Here is a 21,695-nt window from a genome sequence, read left to right on the forward strand (position 1 = left end):
CATGGTAAATATTTGTAGATGTAGACCTCCTAGTGGTGATTCAAAAAGCATTCAGCCGCTTCTTGTCACGTACTTTTACATAACATCAAAAAGGGCTGTTTTACATCATGTCATGGAAAGGTTTTTTAAATGTATTTTGTCAGGTTAAGGGCTGAAGGATATGAGTCAATAAACCAGAGGGAAAACACAATAATGATGAATCAGTAGTGGAGCCTGACCGATATGGATTTTTGGGGGGCATACAATACAAATATTAGGGAGTAAAAAAATTATGATACTGATATGTCTTCTGTTATATAAATAAAAAATGGCAGTGATTCCTAACATTTTGTTATCAATTCTTTTGCCAAATAAATGCAGTTGAGGTTTGATGTTTTACAGTTTAACGGTGAACTTTATTATAAATCACTATAAATACAACCAAAACCCAACCAATGTACCTCATGCTATCATCACACTGCTTTCATTCTGATTGGCACTTGCTGTATTGTATCCCTTTGTGTTGCTTTGCCTCTGTCTCTTGTGGCTCATGTGACCAAGGGGTGATGGGGGTCCCAGCCGTGCTTGACAGCATCCTAAACAGTGCTGTTGGAGCACACCCTGCTGGACAAACTACACAGTGACACCATTTCCAACAGCCAAAGTGTCTTTCTACAGTGCTTATTCAGTAAAACATTTTCAATAATGCCCATTCCGATATGATGGGGAAAGGTTCAGCTGGCCAACTGATATATTGGTGGAGCTCTAAATCAGAGATGGGGTGTTGTTGTTGTTTTTTTTTTGTTTGGTTTTTTTTACCAAACAGATTTGTTGCGTCTGTCTTTACAGAGCCGTGTTCACATGACACTTTTTGCACAATACCTGGCTCTTTATTTGTTTGTCTCTCATTTATGACACATAACAGATGTGGAGGTTTGTTCAAAGATCATATACTTGTCTAATTCACTCTTTGATATTCTGACATGACAAACGCTCCACTACACACAAACACGCAATGAACAAAGAGTCTGTAAATTGATGAACAATACAAGTAGTTTATGTACCTGAAAGACGCAATGACGTTTTGGAATCAGATGTTTTGTTATTACAGCAACAGGACAGCCCTGACTTTGATTATTGTTTCAGAAATCTGCTTAATTGACATCACGGCTTAATTTCACTGCACCATGCTCCACCTTTGATCATGGAGGCTAATGTCCGGTTTGTTCTACTCGCTGCCGCAAATAGAAAATTTTCCCCTTTGAACAGCGTGTACCGCTAATGTGCGCTTTGTGCCGCTCTCAAGGCCAGCGCTGGAGGTTTCCGTCATCCCATCACTGACAGTAACGTAACATCCTGTTTACCGTCTGCCGCACGCCGACACTGTGTGAATGCAGCTGCAGCATATGGCGCTTTCATTAGTGGACAGTTTTGTATGTTGGTAGACTCTGACCTGATCCATCGCCTCATTTCTGGAGCATCAGCAACTCAGGCCGTCACACGTGCACGCCCCTGTGACATATTAGTTTGTGGTTTTATGTGATTGGCACTATGTGACCCCCCGGCTGGATGCGATCCCATAAATGAGCGTCAGGCTTTCGGAGCGCATAGCGATGCTATTTTGAGTAGGATGATAGGGAAGAGGTGACGCAGTGAACGGATGTTTTAGATGTTCTGCAGGTCTCTCTTCAATTTGTCAGGATGTCTCCAGGCTTGGGTGAGGGCTGTCATGTCTGCCCCCCCCCCCCCCCCCCCCCCCACACACACACAAGTGAGAGAGAAATACTGGCCGGCTACTTTTGGCTGAGGTTGTGTGCTAATGTGCAAGCAGTGCCAGACATGCTTTTAAAAGATGATGTCGCTGCTTGTTTGTTAATCATTTCTATGGGCCAGAGTGTATCAGGTGGTGACACAAAGTATAATCTACAGAGATGGTTCCCCTTATGTGTTGCAGTAATGATCTAACACCATTTTAAACTGCTTAATGTTCTGCGTCTCATCTTGCCAAGTTTGCTGTCACTTCCTCCGTAGAGGTCAATGATTTGAGCCATTTGTCTTCAAGGGGGCTGTCGGACCCTAAATGCCTTCGTGGTGACAGTGTCGCCATATTAACCAGCGCAGACTGACACCAGCACCACATTAAAATTTTTTATTTTTAAAGGGAATAAAATGTGGAGCATGAAATAAATTTTGCCATTTGGTGCAACCAACTAAATCATTTTTCCTCTTTATACGCCATTTTAGTCTGGAGATTAGATGACGTTATTGCTAAAATTAATCAGTGCATTAATTCATGCAGTAATGCACTTTAACTGACATTTAAGACTTAACTAGTAATAATTATTTTATTGTCTTCATGTAACTAAGGCGAGGACTCAAGGTGATGAATAATAATAATAATAATAATTTATTGTCATTGTTGCTACAACAAAATAACAGAGCATTTCTCAAACAATCAGTGTAGAAACACTGGTGCATTTTGGAGCGCCTTGGGGCAACTGTTTGTTGTGATTTGGCGCTATACAAGAAAAAAGTTGATTGATTGATTGATTGATTTCATAAAGTGCAATGAGCTCAGACTGTAACATAATACACTGCAGTCAGCACTTAAGAGATGTAAACACAACGACATGACAGGTAGAGATAGAATAAGCTTCATTACTGGCAACAGAGTTATTATGGTGGTGTGCTTGATGCATCAGTGCCAAGTTCAAATCACAGTTATGGCAGGTGGTGTAGTTGAAAAAGGATAATTATGATACGATACGATACACTTTATTGTCCCTTCCGGGAAATTTGTCCTGGACTTCAAGAGCTGCACAAATAAAACCATGCATGGCATAATTACATAACTCATGCATATTGCACATAACTTAATACACACACCAATATTGCACATACTCCTGTTGCACGGCAGTCTTGTACAGATGGCTCATGCATATTGCACAGCCATCTCCCACATATGGTTAAAAGGAAAATGCTGACAATATAGTGAATGACAATGAATAAATAAGTAGTTGAAAAAGGATAATTAGGGATATAATGAGGTAGATTGTCAGTAACAGAGCAAAGAGGTAGTCAGATGTGGGTTTTTGCATCAATGCAAAGTCCGGATCACAGTTATGGCAGGTGTGGAGTGTTGGAAGATAGACGGGGGAGAGGGGGACAGTGATCATTCAGGAGATGGATGGCCTGGGGGTAGAGGCTCTTGGCCATTCTGCTGGTCCTGGCAGGTAGCGACTTGTATCTCCGGGCAGAGGGCAGCAGGTGGAACAGGTGGTGTGCTGGGTGGAAGCGGTCTCTGATGATGTTACAAGTCTGGCGCAGGCAGCGGAAAGGACCTGGCCCTGATTACATCAACTCCAGACCACATAAGGACTGTGCAGATAAACTCAGTGGAGTTCCTGTGTACATTTACAACCTGAGCCTCAGGCTGGAGAAAGTTCCACTCCTGTGGAAAACATCATGTGTGGTTCCAGTTCCTAAGACTGCACACCCTAGTGAGGCCAACTACTTCAGGCCAGTGGCTTTAACCTCTCACATGATGAAGACCTTGAAGAGGATTATTGTCACCCACCTCAGACCCCTGGTGAACAGCGAGATCAACCCCCTACAGTTCCCATACCATTGGTGTGGAAGACACTGTCATCTACCTGCTGCACAGGCCACTGTTACATCTGGAGGACACTAGGACCACTGTGAGAGTCATGTTCTTTGATTTCTCCAGTGCCTTCAACACCATTCAGCCATCACTTCTCAGGGGGAAGCTGGAAGGAGCTGGAGTAGAGTCACCTGGCTGCATTGACTACCTCACAGACCACAGCATGTGAGGCTTTGCAACTGTGTCTGATGTGGCAGTCTACAGCATGGGGGCCCCACAGGGTACAGTACCCTGTCCTTTCCTCTTCACACTGTATAGATCAGACTTCAGCTACAACACAAACAGTGGTCACCTCCAGAAGTTTTTGGATGACACAGCCATCTTTGGTTGTGTGTCTGAGGGGAACGACCCACTCTGTTTACTAATAAAATAAATTTAAAACGGTAGGAAGCATAGTACCATACTATGCCAGTATGCTAGCCGTACAAAAGGGAGAATAAAACAAATCTTCACCTGCTGACTCTGTGGTGGCATCAGCCATACTTTACGCTGTGGTCTGCTGGGGCTGTGGAAGTTCTGAGAGGGACAGGAAGAGACTCAACAGATTAGTCAGAATGGCTGGCTCTGTCCTGGAATGTGCTCTGGACCCCATAGAGGTGGTAGATGAGAGGAGGATGTTAGCTAAACTAACATAAATTATGGACAGCCCCTCTCACCCCTTACATGAGACAGTGGGAGCCTTAAGCAGCTCCTTCACTAATAGATTGTTGAGGGTGCAAAACAAAGTGTCTCCGCAGATCATTTATTCTAGTTGCAGTCAGGCTGTATAATGCCTCAAAATGTTTATAGCACTATAACCACCTGCTGATTTTGCACTGTTAACTACGTCTTCTTTCACCTTTTGTGCTTTACTGCATGTACAACTGTGCAGTTCATCCTGTGCAGTAATTTTACCATATCTATCTATCTATCTATATACATATATATCTTTGGAAGATTGCCTTGTATCAGTAAGAAGTTGGATGTCTAGTAACTTCCTACTTTTAAATTCTGATAAGACTGAAGTTATGGTTCTTGGTCCAGCGAGGTATCGGCATCAATTTGATTAGCTAGCACTTAGCTTAGGTTCGTGTGTTATACATCATACGGATAAAGTGAGGAACCTTGGAGTAATTTTCAATCCTACATTGTCCTTTGACCTCCACATTAGAGACATTACGAGGACTGCTTTCTTCCATTTGCAAAATATAGCGAAGATTCATCACATCCTGTCTATGGCTGATGCTGAGACTTTGATTCATGCATTTGTCTCTTCTAGATTGGACTATTGTAATGCTCTATTTTCTGGTTTATCGCACTCTAACATTATGGGTCTTCAGCTGGTTCAAAATGCTGCTGCCAGACTTTTGACACAAAGCATATAGTTTGACCACATTATGCCCGTTTTGGTGTCCCTGCACTGGCTTCCAGTTGCTGCAAGATCAGATTTTAAAGTACTGTTATTAGTTTATAAAATTGTTCATGGACTTGCACCACCCTATCTGGTTGACCTGGTAAGGCCCTATGTACCAGCTCGAGCCCTGCGTTCTCAGGGTGCAGGACTTCTGTGTGTTCCCAGGGTGAATAAAAAGTCTGCCGGTCACAGAGCTTTCTCCTACCGTGCACCAGCTCTGTGGAATGATCTCCCTGCAACACATACAAGAGTTGGATAGTATGGAGACTTTTAAATCACGTTTAAAGATTCATTTGTTTTCCCTGTTTTATCATTAGTGTTATGTTTTTATTCTTGTATTCTTTTATAGTCATCTTTTTATTGTTTTAAATTTTTAATTCAGTTTTTTTGTTGTTGTTGTTTTATGTTGTGTGAAGCGCCTTGAGACGAGTTCATCGTGAATTGGTGCTATATAAATTAATAAATTTGAAAAAAAAAATTATATATATATATATAGATAGATAGATTCACCTAATCTGTTCACATTAGTATATATGCACCCACCAGCAAACATTGCAATATCATAATTCACTGTTATTGCTTTTTGCTGCATTAACTTACTGGGTCATGTACACATTAATACATAATTACTAAATGTAGGAACTTTGCTCTGCATTGGGTTGTTTTTGACTCCTCCTACTCACTCCCCTTGAGATGCGAACTCATGACCTCTGGTATGTGAGGCCTACACTCTGTCCATTTGGCCAAAACCAGGGCTCTCCCCTGAGTGTCCAGAGTATCTTTTGGCTCTCGGGGAGTGAGGCCCATCGACTACTATTGGACAGCGACTCCTGCTGGCCTCCGTCACATAAACACAGTTAAGTCATAATTCACTTTTCGATCATGCTTATTACTGTGTTACCTAACATGAACACCATTAATAAATTATTACTAAACAGAACTGTCTTAATTGAGTTAGTTAATGCTTATAACTGCATGAACATGAGCACTACTAAGTGATTACTGAACATATTTAACATGTAATTAACTGTTAGTTAATGCTTATTGCTGCATTACCTGGCATGAACACATTAACAAATGATTACTAAACACAGTTAACCTGTAATTAACTTGCATTATTGCATTAACTATTGTTAATTAACATTGTGAAGTGTCACCATGACATTTATTGTATTTATCATGTAAACAAACTGGAAGGGGTGGACTCACCCATTCACTCACTGCATTTTACACTGTACATCTCTAGGCTTTCACTAAAGCCTAGGCACACCATACTGTGCTCACATGATATTTGTACCTAGTCTTGTCTTTACAAGCTACAGTTAATGTATCAGTGTGGATTTAATCATGTAGACAGATACAGATCAGGAATTGTGGTGCAGCCGTGGAATCATAAGTTATCCTCTAGGCTCCGTCCTGGGTCCCCTGACATCCAGTCTTAATGAAGGGCTTTGCTGCACACACCCAGGTGACTTCCACAAATCCCTCTTATACCCCAAACCCCTCGTTCTCTTCTCCAACGCTCCGCTGTGCAGCATGTACTAGTTAGAAACCGCAACACAACTGAAATCCTGGGGAAATGGTAAGGCTTCACATTTTTGAGAAAACAAGCGGGAATTGCACTTATTTGTTTCCAGGGATGAAGAAGACTGACAAATGAACCCTCACGGGAGGAAAGCTGGCATATATCCTCCTCTCTCTGTTCTCCTACACTCCGCCCGGCCCTGGAGTCTTCATTATGACCAGAATAGATGCCTTCTTTTTAGCGTGTTAGCACATTCTCAAAACAAGCCACGGACCTCTGGGACTGAGGGGTGCAGGTCGACTTGAGAATTGGGAATTTCTCCCCTCCCCGTCTGCTGCAATGGAGCTGTTTACCAGCATCAGTCTCTGTTGTCCAGTAATCGCGTTTTGTAAGTGGAGGAGATTGACATGGATATGTGCACGGGATTTTAAGAGCTTGTTGTTCTCTGGTGCACGTGAGGTCGGCCGAGAGATGTTTGTGCTGCAGAAGAGATGCCGTTTCTAAGAGTTGGGTAGCTTTGAAAACTGACTACTCGGTACATGACGAAAGCTGGTTTTACTCTGGGGTTTTTTTGGGGGTGGGGGGTGGGGTGGGGGGGATAAAATCAAAACACTCCAACCTAGCAGCGTGTGTCTTTGTCAGCCTGGCAGATGTCCCACACAGAGCAGGAGTCAGTAGTCGGTATTGTAGTTATTGATTGTCTTCTTGCATCAAGAATTACGGCTCCTGGTCCCTGACGACTTCACACGCACCTGTGGCCACTAATACCACACTCGGCATTCTCATGTTAAAATTGGCAGTTCCAACGTGTCTGTGTTAGCTCAGCCGCTTTGGGCCCCCAGTGGAGTCGGCAGAAGGTCTAGGTACACAAAACACACGGGTACACAAAACACGTGCTGTGACTTCTGTCTCATTTTAAGGAAACTGCATCTCATCTACACCTTATTTTCCAGGTAGAGGATTAAGCTATCCATGCAAAGCAGGAGGAAGGACTATCTCCCCCTCCCACTGCATATGACCCCCCCGAGACCTGAAGCGAGTTAATTACAGCTTTATGTATGCACCGTCATTCCCCATGAGCCTCTCTGGAGCGCAGAGCAGCAGCCAAGCTAACTGCTGATGTCTGAGCACTTTGTTCCGTAGGACGAAGTCCCCGCAGAGCAAAGCCCTGGATGGAGCTTATTAAAGCCATTGTTCTGTGTGATTCCATTGTCATACAGCAGTTCTTATTCCTTCTTCAGATTAATATGCCAAAATGGTCAAATCCAGCTGCTGATTTCACAGGTTTTTGTACAGGTAGTTCAGTGGGAATTTTTAGAATAGAAGCGGAGCAGTATGTGCTTCACTGCGTCCCCCACGCGATGGAATCGCTTTACATCTTGGATTCCGAACACCCCAATAGGCAGCCAGTCTGTCAAATGTGGGCGTGTCCTTGACCTTCTCCAACCGCAGGGTCGTGCCAAGAGAAATGCACCATATGTCCAGACATTCCCACATACCTGAGGAAGGATTTTTATAGTAAACCTTGAGGAAAAAAGAAGAAAGCATATGGAGCAGTTTGCAATTTGGTTTGGCTACATAGGAATTTTTCTGCCTTTAAAGATATTAAATAATAATTACAGTTACTGTTGTTTGTCCTGCAAATGGCATCATCAAAACAAAGAAATAACCAAAAGTGAAGGTGATTTATATGATACAAACTAATTTAGTTCCAACAAGAAAAACCTTTGAGCTGTGCAGTTTGTCTGCAGTGAAGGACCATTTTAGTTGGTGCACGAAAGTACTTAATTGTCGTTTTGAGTAGGAGTTTAAAAAGTGTGTGAGCGTTTGTGTGGCTGTCATATTTCTTAGAACTGGAGATAAGTGTTCTACTGCAATTATTGTAGCTTGGAAAGGAGTTATAGCTCAGGAAAGATTCCACTTTGGCAGGAAAAAATACATGGCCAGTTCATTGCCACTGTGACAGTGTGCCATTATAGTGTGGAATATGGATCTGTCAGAAGATGAACCTGGGCTCCACTTTCTCTAGGTATCCATTTACAGTCTTACACCGGACATTTCTAGGAAGTTGCATTGAAAGTTTGGGGAGTATTTGCCATTGTGGGCTCAACGGTGCTGGAGTGTCAGTTCCAGGAGGGTGCGCTGTTGTGCTGTTTGTCAACTGGGGAATCTTTAGTGTTTGCTCTGAAACAAGACTAAGATCCACACTTTGAATGACTTGCTGGGCTCAGTGACATCAGAGGTGTGCACACAGAAGTGTTGAACTTATTGAGAGATGCACATATCTCAGCAGTTACATTCATGCAATCTCTGTAAGTGCGAGATGCCTGGAAGAGCTAAAGTCATCATGAGGTCACTCAACAGTGGTGTTTGGAGAAGCTGATATCTTTGTAGGAGGACGAAGGTTCAAGTCTTGGGCACTCACCAGTAACTGAAGGCAACAACTTTGGTACTCTGTCTTTTCGTAGGATCCTTGGGTACTGTTGAAATGACTTTGTGTAAAATGAGCCATTACTTAGGGAAACTCAGAGGAAAATTGTCCATATTGCATGTTCCTCTGTACGATACCACACACAGATCTCACTGTTGAGGCCCACAGCGACTGGAAAAGGAAAAGGACACATCCATGTTTCACCTGGCTGCTGCAGGACAGAACGGTTGCTGGCTGGGTGGTTGCCTTCAAGGGTCCATGGAAATTCCGTTGTGTGGTGTACGTGGCCACATGTGGCACGCTTTCATGCTCGCAGACTTGAAAACTTTTGCTTTTTTGGTTACCATGATGCCAAATAGATGCTGTTGGTCAGATGTAATACCTTGCACCAGTGGAGTCCAAATAGGTTACTTTTTGTCCACATAAAGTACAGTGTTGATTGACTCCATGTGGGTAGGTTTTGGTCCAGATGTATTACACTGCAACAAATACTTGTGTAGATGTAGTATATTGAGTCCAAATTAATTCACATGGTCAGACATCCGACATTTAAAGTTGTCCTGATGCATACGCACTGCACCAGAAACATGGATCCACTGAAATGTTGAACAGAGCATCATACGTCTGTAATTGCTTTTCTTATCAGTATGTGTAGGAGTTTTTAAAAGGTTATGGGGCTGTTATTGTTCTCATTAGCTCAAGATTAATGATTTGCAGTTATTTCAGTACTTAAAGAAGTTACCATAAGGTGCTTATTTCTACACCTACAGAACATCAGCTGTGATTGTCTACTTCTTTCTAAAATGCTGGTGTTTGCTGTTTTTCCTATTTTTTTTCCTGCAAATAGGACCACTAGTTTTCATAATGAAGAATTGTTTCTGTTTCATGACATTTATGTTTAATGTTTTTTTCTCTCTCCTTCTTCTTTTGCCCAGTTCCAGATTTTGGCGTCAGTGTGCTCTCCACCAATGGCAGGCAGGAGCCTCACGGCCCCAGCCTCCTCAAGGTGTCTGGTTTAGAGCGCAGTCAGGAGAAGAGCCAGGACATCTGCAAAGATCCTCTTCCACCTACATCAGGCGCCCCTAATCATCGCCTACCTGCCAAAGTCCTCCCCGATCCACAGTCGCAGCCCCAGCAATCCGCTCCCTGGCCGTCTTCTCCTTGTCGGCTCCAGGCAAACAGCCCGACCCAGGCTCCGGCCTCAACCTATCTCCCCCCTCACTCAGAGGCTCTCCCCAGGCCTCAGACGCCCGCAGCCCTGCCTCTCGCCCAGGGCCAAGAGCCCTCGCCACCCCCCCATCCCCGGCCCCAACACCATCCTGATCTGCTGCCTCACCCCCGTCCTCCGCGGACACCTAACCTTCACCCACACCCATCATCGCCTGCCCTGTCTACGCACCACCCACATCAACAGCACCCCAGCCAGGCAGGGCCCCAGCGGCCCCCCTCCCGCTGCCGTCCCCGGCCTTTGTCTGCCTACAACAGCCTCAACATCAACGGACACAGGTACGGCTAATTTCTGACATCCATCAGAACACACATCCGCAGACGGATTTCATTGCAGAAAACATTCACGTCACTCATGTCCTCGTGTGCACTGACGCAGAAAATTGTGTGCACTGCAGTCGACATTCACACACACTTGAAAATACTAGAATATCTCTCCAGGCGAAAGTATGCATGATGTCCGATCAGTATGTAAATTGCTATCAGGCAGAGCTTGAAGTCCCCGAGCCAAAAAGTAGCACTGATTATTGACAGCAGAATGAACGGGCCACACTGAGCCATGAGGATTTATTAACCACCCACACTCTCATCTGGGCCGTGTGTAGATTCCAGCCCTGGTTCATTACAGAGGCCACGTGTGGTACATCGGTATAACCGCAATCAGTACTGCACTGGTTTTATGGTGGTTAATACTTCACAAGAACAGAAGGAAAACTGTCTCAAATGTATCAGATGAGCACTGTGGATCATCTGAAGAATTTCACTTTATGAGTAAATATACCGTAATCATGCCAATTTATCATAAAATAAAATATAACAACCATGAAGTCTATGTCTAAGTTTAGTGATATATCCACAGCGGCACTCAGAATTCATTTCAGAAGCCAGTAAAGCTCCTTCAGAACCCACTCAGACCCAACAACAGCTCTGCCTTCGAGGCCCACAGGGCTTGGCTTTGCTCGTCCCGATGTGTGCCAGTGTGCCAGCAGGGCCTGGCACCCGCTATGCATAATCACGGCAGGGCCCACAGCAGAGAACGAGCACTGCAAATGAGCTTTTAGGCGTAGTACGTGGAGATGCGGAGATGCCGGCTCTGCAGCTGCCCTCGGGGAAAACCCACACACACTACAAAAGACTGTTTGCTTACACAAGCAAACACTCCCTCGTTCTCATTGCGTTTTGGATGCACATGTTCAGTACCTGGCTCTGGAGGAAGTGCCTTAACAGAAGGTGTTCAAAGACAGACGCTCGCCCTGTTCTGCATGCTCGCGGTGGTTTATTTGCATCTGAGGGTGTTGCGAATGTGGTGTTTCCGCAGATCATGTTTGCCCAGATTCTGTGAAGCACAAGAGAGACGCAAGGAGGCGTTTGTTTACACAAACAGAGGACGGTTGAAGTGTGAAAACACTGAGCTGGGAATTTGGTGTCGGAGCAGATGGAGACGTGGGGATGTGGAGGAACAAGTGTTAATTTCCACTGATCACACTGGATTAACCTGGCTTCTTTCTTACTCTCTTCTTTCTCTTTGCTCACTTTACAGCAGCAGCAGGAGCAGCACCCCAGGCACCAAGCCCCCACACGGGCACCCTGCACCCTCCTTGCACCTCCCCCACCACCTGCCGCCTCCCGCAGCAGCTGCAGGAGCAGCGGCAGCAGTTGCGTCCACCTTCCTGCCTCTCACGGTTAATCAGAACGGCCCGCACAGCTTCCCCCCTGCCTTGCAGTCATCGCCACACCCTCATCACCCAAATATGTTCGCTCCTCCAACGGCCTTACCTCCACCACCACCACTGACATCTAGCACCCTGCCAGTACCCGGACATCCTGCTGCTGGGAGTGCCTACTCAGGTAAACACCACCAACTGCCAGCACGTGCCCGCACATCGCCACCAAGTGGTGTGGCAAAGGACTGCACATCAGATTGACAAAAAAAAAAAAAAAAATATCAGGGATGGTCTCATCACAACTTTTATACAAGTAGGGGCACAGAAAATAAATATTTTTGAAATGCTGCATGTTTCTGACATTTTGATCACTTCTTAATGAGGAACTACAGAAATAACGTGGGACAGAAACACAACACACATATGACTGATCAGGAAACTCTTCTCAGTCTAAATCATATATTTGACCTTTGGCTGCAATGCAAAAGCTGATATCTAAGAAAGTTAAAAAAAAAAAAGACTTGTTTAAAGAAAATTTGACTTAATTTTTTGTCTAAATAGAAAAATAATCTTGTGAAGCATTTTTTACATAAGAAAAATGTCTTATTTTGGGAAAATGTATCTCACTTTTTCTTAAGTTTTTCCAGCTAATATCAAGTTGTATTTAACAAGTAACCAGGAAAGGCAATGGATTTCAAATCATCCACGCAAAGGAACAAGATTATTTTCCTTATTTTAAGACACAGGCTAATCTTAAAATAAGAATTCTGTCTAGTTTTAAGGCACATTTTGATTATTCAGTGCCTGGACATTTTGCTAGTTTTGATCATTCTAACCAAGTAAGTTTTTCTGACCCCATTGACAGATTTCTTTTTTCTTCTTCTTTTTTTTTTTTGCTTAATACAGGACAGTTTGGCTAGATTTCGGATTATTTGTGTTATTTTGAGAGGGACAGTTTTTTCAGTGTGACCCTGCCAGCCCAGTTTGAAAATGATATTTTTTTTACCTTGAAATCTGTCAGAATGAATGGTGGAATTGCAGAATCCATCTACATATATGTGTAAAGTTTAGTGCAAATTAGTAACCAAATTTTTTTTTTATTACCTTTGACACCACTGATTGACCTTTAGTAAATATGAGCTCACCTATGCAGTTCTAAAATGTGTTTATATATATGTGTGTTACATTTACTGTAAATTAAAGTTTAAAAAAAGACTTTTGACCCCAGTGACCTTGGCCTTTACCAAGCTAAACTCTTTAAGGGCAATTTTCAGCCTCCATCGACAAACCAAGGACCTGGGAGTAGTGGTGAGACAAACAGACACGGGGCAGACTAGAGTGTGATGTGCACAGTTCAAGTCCAGTCTTTTGCTTGACTCTCCACACACCAGTGATGTGTACTAGCAGGTATGTGTGCTGTGAAGCAAAATGTCAGGGTCAGAGTGGATATAGAGGGGGGTGGGGTGTTCAGCCACAGTCCCAGAACTTGCATTTTCACCTGGACTGGTGTTCAAGTACAAGAAATCAATTTGGTCAATACGGCGTGTGCGCCCGAGCTGGATTTAGTTCAAAAGATATCAATAAAATTTTTATGAAGAGAAAATTCCTTCTCATTTCCCAGCTGAATAAAGCTTGACATTAATACAGAAAATGTCGTAGCGAGTCACGGTGGAATAGAAAGGATAAGGTTACTTTAGAGAGGATGTAATCTCACAAGGCAGCCAGCGCCAAATGCTGAAGAAAAGCCGGTGGTTACTTGAAATCAGTTCTTTTGCCGCAGGCCACACAAAGGTTATTAGAAGAACAGATGTCTGTACCAGGTATCAAATCACACTTTTTGACAGTCAGACAATCGTAATCATCTGGACCTTTGTTTAAATTCATAACTACATATTGGTAATCAGTTATTTCTGCTTATTTTTTTTTACATCTACATACTTCAGGATTTAACGTCCACAAACCACACAGGCTTTTAGATGTGGTTATAGTGGGATCCTGCGCAATGATGAACAGCTTAATTTCACTGAAATTAAATCTAATAAATTTTAATAGGATATAATTGAGTAGTCTAATGATGGCTTCTTCCATCTACAGATTAAAGTTCAGTATGAAACCGACCACAGCGTAATTGTTACCATAAGGGGGTTTATGCAAGAAAAAAGCTTTTATAACAGAGTCTGTGGTCTGCAAACTGCTTTCACCTCCTCATCCTTTCTCCTCTTTCTTCTCCAGAGCAAGACCTTCTGCGACAGGAGCTAAATACCCGTTTCCTGGCCTCCCAGAGCGCGGACCGCGGGGCCTCGCTCGGCCCACCGCCCTATCTTCGTACAGAGTTCCACCAGCATCAGCATCAGCACCAGCATCAGCACCAACACACCCACCAGCACACGCACCAGCACACCTTCACGCCCTTTCCCCACGCCATCATGCCCACCCCAGCACCGCCCATGGTGCGTACCCCTGGCAGAAATGTGAGGATAAGTAGAGCTGTGTTGGGTTGGTGAGGGGCGGGTAACCATAAGCTGAGTTTTTACGTGTTCTATCGAGCTTTGTTTGTACAGGAGATCACGAGGTCTCTGCTCAGAGGTGTTTGACAATGCCACAATCTCTGCAGGAGAATGAAAGTCCACGTCTTTAGGGTGCAGGTGTGGACAACAGTGCGGCAAGTCCCCATGCCAATACTCTGCCTTCATCCTACTGAGTGATAGGGTGAAGGCAGAGTATTGGCATGGGGACTTGCCGCACTGTTGTGAGGCTTGGATGCTAACCACTAGCTCTTTTTGGAGGCTCCCTGGGTACTGCTGGAATTACTTTGTGTCAGACAAGAGGTTACTTGATGAGACAAAGATGAGGAGTATCACTTGCATTGTGAGGGAATGTCGGCTAAGACATTTTGCTCATGTGACACGTTTCTCGGTGCACGATCCAGCCTTAGGTCCCTTATTGTTGAGGTCACCAGTGGCTGAAGAAGGCCAAGGACACGCCCACATTTCACCTGGATGTGGCAGATAGTAGAGTACTGTACAGAGGTGGGGATGGACAGTTTTCTGCCTGGGTGGCTGCTATCCAGAACCCAGGGTGCTTCTGTGGTGTGTTGGCTGCGGCGCTGCACAGTACCAGCTCATACTCCCACATTTGACTTCAAAGAATGCTGAAAAAAACCCGACACTGAATGTGTTTTTCACTGTTGTGGCTGTGTGTGTGTAAGGGACCGGTTTCTTCAATGATGACCATGTGTATCTGTCCACACCACAGTGATGCCTTTATTCCTCAGAAAGTTTTTCTTGTGTGTTTTCTCTGGCTTGTGCTTTGACTCCACACTTGAATGCAGTTATTTTCTAAATTGGCAGTAACTCGCCCCAAGCATGTTAAATTCAGAGCCAGCTTTTGGAACCTAATACGCTTAATTCATTCTGAATTTAATGACATCATTTGGGCCCATCTGGGGGTTTTCATTACTGGCGAATGCCTTGCATTAAGATTCCTGCTGTTTGTTGGGGCAGACCACAGGCAATGGCACGCACATTTGTAGAACTCGACCGTAACAGCCCGGGCCGTAGAGGATTTGCTTGGCTCTGATGATCCCTCAAAGGCAGCGTGGCGAGGCCTCTGACAGCTAATGAGGCCATAAAAAGCCTTTTTATGGCTGCCGTGTTTAGTCTTGACTGGCAAAATGTTCACCCTGAGCCTGTGCTGCGCTGCTAAAAGGAGACCAAATGAGACGCAGAACCCACACTAGTTTACAAGGTCTACAGATGATCACAAAAGGGGAAGATGAAACCAGTGGAGCCTGAGGCGAGGGCAAGGATTCACATTTGAAAAGTGGATCAGCTTCAAATTTCACTCTATAAGCTTGTTTTTCATCCAAAAATGCATTTGTGTTGTGGCTTTAAAGGGCCCTAAAGGAGGTCGGTGTCGGCCTCTTTCAGCATGTATGTGCACTTTAACATGTATGTGTTGTTGTCTTTATACTTAGCTTTGTTTCATTTCTCCTACAGTTTGACAAATACCCAACAAAAGTTGACCCCTTCTACAGACACAGTGTGAGTTTCCTCGATCGCTGCCATGCTTACCTGCACGGCACCATGCTGCTTTGCCATCATGCCATTCCAGCCTTTGCGTGGTGTGTGTTGGCTTGTTTGTTTGTTAGAGATGCATCGTGTCTTCATTGCTTATACTAACCTCATTTTGCATATAAAGAATGATGTGACTGATCCATGTCCAACCGCCAGCTCGACTGTAGATGTCAGACCTGATTTAAACTGCTCTTACACCTGGCAGAGTTTTGCACCATTTTTGGTGCTGTAAATGTCAAACAACAATCCTGCACACCTCAGCTGATTTCCCCAAGCAGGTCTCCTCTGGTACTCCATCATCCGAAACAGATACACCACTTGGCAAAAGTTTGGAAAAGTCCTTTTTTTTCTTCCATGGAGCTCGTGGACTCTTAGCTGTCCCAGCCCCTCCCTTGGGTCATGACAACCAAGTTCAACTTGGTGGAACTCCGGGTGAACTTGATGTACACTCCATCCTCAACTCTTGATATCTCGGGGTGATTGTTTCTGTGCTTGTCTTGAATATTGGACACCGAGTTTTGTTGAGTTGCACCAGGCCACTCTGTGCTGAGTGCAAGATGGCTAACGTGGTTCAGAGTCCCAATAAACTCCTGATTATTGTTCAAAACGTGCATGAGCATAACCGACCTTTCCCGACTTGTGCCAATCAATGCTGAACAGCATTCCGACCTCACTATGGGACATACACGAGCCATGCCCCAAAACTCAGCCAGGTGTGAGAGCAGCTTTACGGCAGTGTTTATGATCTACATTCATGCGCTGCTGTTGACATGAAGCTTCATTACATTGTTGCTCAAACATCAGTGGCCAGTGTGTGACTGTGAAATGGAAAAGCTCTTTGATCACATGTCCCCATCATGACGATCATATAGCAGGTCAATGATGGAATGAGGATTCTAATCCCATTCCAGGATATATGATTTCAGCATTTAAAATCTTCACCTAGCAAACTACCCGCACTTGTGAATATAATGTATATTAATAGTGCAGATTGTCAACTTTATTCTGAGAGTAATTACATCCAAACTGGGTGAAGGATGAATGGAGGAATTAAGCAGGGGTGGTGGCCAAGTGGTTAATGCGCTTGGTTTCAGTGCTGAAGGTTCCCCACCCCTGCCACATTTCTCCATGTAATATGGATTTGTGTCAGGAAGGGCATCCGGTGTAAAACTTGTGCCAAATCAACATGCAGGTCCACCTCTGATTTGCTGTGACGACCCTGAGTGAAAACAAGGGAGCAGCTGAAAGGGACTTACTATGTACAGAGGCATTACACCCCATTTAAAACAAGCAGTGGTGTCCCCGGTGGCCACCAGACCTAGGCTTTGGAAACAAAAGAAACTGACAAACAAGCTTATTTCAAGATACATGTAACTTCAGCCACTCCTGCTCCTAATTTCCACCATGAATGTGATTATGACATTATTCCTCGCAGTGAGCCCAGACATGACCAGCAGGTTAAATACACAAAACAAACTTGAGCAGTTGCACTCGTTCATGTGTTCACTGTGTTTTGCAGGGTACGTGCACACGGTTAGACAGAGTCTCAGAATGTGAAATCTTACCTTGAGTTTGAGAGATTTGAGGGGGATGCTAGCCAAGATTTATTATGTCTTATTAACACATCTTTCTACCAGCAAGTGTAGAAAGTTGTCATGGTTGTCTTGGTGGCTTTCCTCACTTGCCTCATTTTTGTTTTGTCAGAATGTCCTGCTGTTTCCATACTGGGTGATACCATTCTATTAAAAAACAAAAAAACAAACAAAAAAAAAAGATTTAGGACATTTGCAGTGAAATAATTGCACCTGACTATGAAAAGGTTTAGGAGCCATTTGTCCAATTATTTATGTTTTTGCTCCCTTAATATTGAGAACAAATTAAAGCAGCTGGTCTGAACTATGAGCTCACATTCATTATTTGCTTTAATACAACAGCAAAAAAAAAAAAAACGTTGCCAATGTCCAAATATATATGGTCTACAGTGTTTGTGTGCGTACGTGTGTGTGTGTGTGTGTGTGTGTGTGTGTGTGTGTGGTATCATGCATGCTATCACTCATCTGCTTCTTCATGGCAACTGTAAGGATTTTAGTGGCCATTTTACCTCACAGCCGCAGCAAATATTGTGATTAATGAAACGACGCTGGATTCTTCGATCCTGTGGCACAAGATTTATTGTTTGTGCACATCAGGCTGAAACTGTTGTGCACAGAAATTAATACAGAAACAGCCAGTGGCCACATTTCACAGGAGATTGTGTTATCGCCGCTGGAATACTTTGTCTGTGTCCTGCTTATTATTCTTCATTTGTATTTGTCTTCTTGCAGCAGTGACTCGCTTGTTATCATTGCTCACTTAAAAAAAAACAACACAACAACACCGGGCATCGCTCTGACTGTCTTTGCTGAGGCATCCTGCTGTACTTTAACCTTCCGTTAGATTCTGATGTTTGGGGGAATTTGGGGTCACTGTTTAAATATGTGACTGGATATAAAACTATTCATCTGTTGCGTTTAAATCTTGCAGCGTATCCTCAAACGCTTCCAACAACTCATCCTGGCAACACAGATTTGAATAATTCTGTTGCACCATCAGTTATTAAAGCTGAACGTTGAGCGTGGAAAGGTGGTCCTCCTGCACTCGGGCTCGAGTGACTGACAGCAGTAATTATGCCGAGGACTTGATTACACGACCTCCTTTCTCTAATGCTTCACGTTATGGAAGCGTGACGCACTTGCTTGGTTTGGAGCATGTTTTGCTTGTATTACAACATTTTAGTTTTCATATCAAAGCATTTTTTTTCATATTTAACCCCACCGGGAATAAGCGTGGAATATTTTATAAACTCACAGCTGGTGAAACTTGTAAGCAATGGTTCGTAACGACTTCCCACTCGAGCGGTGTTGCAATAATTCTGCCGAGGTTCAGTGAAACCTGTCTGCGACATCTCCATCCTCACAACTCCTCTCCTCCTCTTCCTCCTCCTCAGCTCTTCCACTCCTACCCGCCTGCCATGTCTGGCCTTCCTCCCGTCATCCCACCGACCGGACCCTTTGGCTCGCTGCAGGGAGCCTTTCAGCCCAAGGTAAGGCGCACACTCCCACATTGTCTCACACACAAAAACACACTGAAAATACTTGTTTGCTGAGACCCTCCATCGATCTGTGCAGACCTCCAATCCACTGGATGTGTCCTCCCGACCTGGAGCCGTCCCACACACATTTTTACAGAAGGACCCTCGGGTAAGAACACGAACGCAACAGAACAAAAACACACACAGCGCCAACAGTGGAGCTGTTAATATGTTGCACTAAATCCTACAGCTGCAGCTCTTCATTGTTTAAACATTTGATTATATTTTATGATTAAAGAATGAATTCCACAGTGGAAGTGTGCACAGTCAGAAATTTTAGTCTATAAAGTCTAACATTATCACCATTGTTTGTTTGTTTGTCAATTTTTCATATATCATAATGACATTTTTAGACTAATAGCCCGATAAGAACTGATTCAGTTTTCAAGGTCAAAGGTTAAAGTCAGGTAAAATCTTGGAAAATTTGAAAAATCACGATATTTAACATTGAATGAATTTTCCAAAATTCATAACTCTGTCAAAAAAGATCAGATTTCTTTCATATCTGACAGTGTTATGTAGGATGGTATCCTTTAACGACTGACGAAGTTTGATCCAGATCTGATCCAGATGACAGATTTTGTGGCCATTTAAAAGTATTGGCAATTAAGCAAGATGTTTATCACGCAGTGCTGCCATCACCTGGAGTAAGGTGCAAGTGCAATGTCTGAGAGTTTCAAGCTTCACAATAAGATATGCATTGATGAAATGCTTTTGTTCTTTCACAGATAACCCAGTTGATTTGTATATTTGTCGCACTTCTTATTAAACTGTATGAGTATGTGTCGTGTTTCTCCACCGTGGCTCAGTAATCCTCCGGATCTGGTCCAAACTGCATTTGTAACAAAGCTGTAATCTGTTTATTCTTGGATCTGCATGCTGATAATTTAACAGGTTCTTCCTCTTTGAACAATAAATAACACATTTCATGATGAAACCACCTTTTGGTTTGTGACACACTGGCAGCACGTGCTGTTGGTTTGCAGTTGTGTTTTTTCAGCTGTAATTGTGGATTTGCGTGGAGGGGGTCAGACAGGAGGAACCCTGTTAGTTGAAACTTGTTTGTTGATGGAGTTCCTGCACACAGACTAATAATTAGAAGTGGTTTGACTGACAGCAGAATAACCTCTTTGTCTCTGTTTTGCAGCTAACGGATCCATTTCGGCCAATTCTCAGGGTGAGTGTCGACTCATTAAAACACTGATGATGCCTTCAAGGGCTTTTGTTAATGGAATAGATACAGTATGTAGTGTTTTTTTTTTTTATTAAATGAGGGATGACTAATTGTTTATACTCTAGTTAGTTTGGAGCAGAATGAGGCATCTCCTTGTGGGAAACCTGTGGTTGAACAGTCGTGCATCCACAGCTACATTCTTCAAGTCGTATCACCACAACAGATCATATAGCCGGATTTAACAGAGGGACCATCGTTTATCAAGACCCTTTATGGCTGCAAAAATTGTCATTAATACCTGTCTGGCAACATGAAAAACTCCATGATGAGTGCAGAAATTAAAAATATAACTATGTAAATAAAAAAAAAAGACAGAAAACAATTTCTGACCCACAAAAAGCCTTTAGGTGCACAAGGAGGACGGCAGAGTGATTCAACAGTTTCTACTCTGGAGAGACCTCAGTGTTCAGTTCATTTATATAGCACCAAATCAATCAATCAATCAACTTTTTTATATAGCGCCAAATCACAACAAACAGTTGCCCCAAGGCGCTTTATATTGTAAGGCAAGGCCATACAATAATTATGTAAAACCCCAACGGTCAAAACGACCCCCTGTGAGCAAGCACTTGGCTACAGTGGGAAGGAAAAACTCCCTTTTAACAGGAAGAAACCTCCAGCAGAACCAGGCTCAGGGAGGGGCAGTCTTCTGCTGGGACTGGTTGGGGCTGAGGGAGAGAACCAGGAAAAAGACATGCTGTGGAGGGGAGCAGAGATCGATCACTAATGATTAAATGCAGAGTGGTGCATACAGAGCAAAAAGAGAAAGAAACAGTGCATCATGGGAACCCCCCAGCAGTCTACGTCTATAGCAGCATAACTAAGGGATGGTTCAGGGTCACCTGATCCAGCCCTAACTATAAGCTTTAGCAAAAAGGAAAGTTTTAAGCCTAATCTTAAAAGTAGAGAGGGTGTCTGTCTCCCTGATCTGAATTGGGAGCTGGTTCCACAGGAGAGGAGCCTGAAAGCTGAAGGCTCTGCCTCCCATTCTACTCTTACAAACCCTAGGAACTACAAGTAAGCCTGCAGTCTGAGAGCGAAGCGCTCTATTGGGGTGATATGGTACTATGAGGTCCCTAAGATAAGATGGGACCTGATTATTCAAAACCTTATCAATCAATGAATCAACTTTTTTCTTGTATAGCGCCAAATCACAACAAACAGTTGCCCCAAGGCGCTCCACATTGCAAGGCAAGGCCATACAATAATTATGAAACACAGTCTACGTCTAAAGCAACATAACCAAGGGATGGTCCAGGGTCACCCGATCCAGCCCTAACTATAAGCCTTAGCGAAAAGGAAAGTTTTAAGCCTAATCTTAAAAGTAGAGAGGGTATCTGTCTCCCTGATCTGAATTGGGAGCTGGTTCCACAGG

General features: G+C 43.7%; 1 protein-coding gene across 1 annotated transcript in view; it reads left to right on the forward strand.

Annotated features, from left to right (window-relative positions):
• auts2a (activator of transcription and developmental regulator AUTS2 a) overlaps positions 1-21,695 on the forward strand; it is a 975,777-nt gene that overhangs the window by 923,705 nt on the left and 30,377 nt on the right. The window contains 7 exon segments of the mRNA XM_034179013.1: positions 9,925-10,495; positions 11,757-12,064; positions 14,113-14,351; positions 15,879-15,923; positions 18,943-19,038; positions 19,124-19,195; positions 20,234-20,263. Of these exon segments, the coding sequence (XP_034034904.1) occupies positions 9,925-10,495; positions 11,757-12,064; positions 14,113-14,351; positions 15,879-15,923; positions 18,943-19,038; positions 19,124-19,195; positions 20,234-20,263 (1,361 nt within the window).

Source organism: Thalassophryne amazonica, chromosome 9 (assembly GCF_902500255.1).
Source record: "Thalassophryne amazonica chromosome 9, fThaAma1.1, whole genome shotgun sequence".
NCBI lineage: Eukaryota > Metazoa > Chordata > Actinopteri > Batrachoidiformes > Batrachoididae > Thalassophryne > Thalassophryne amazonica.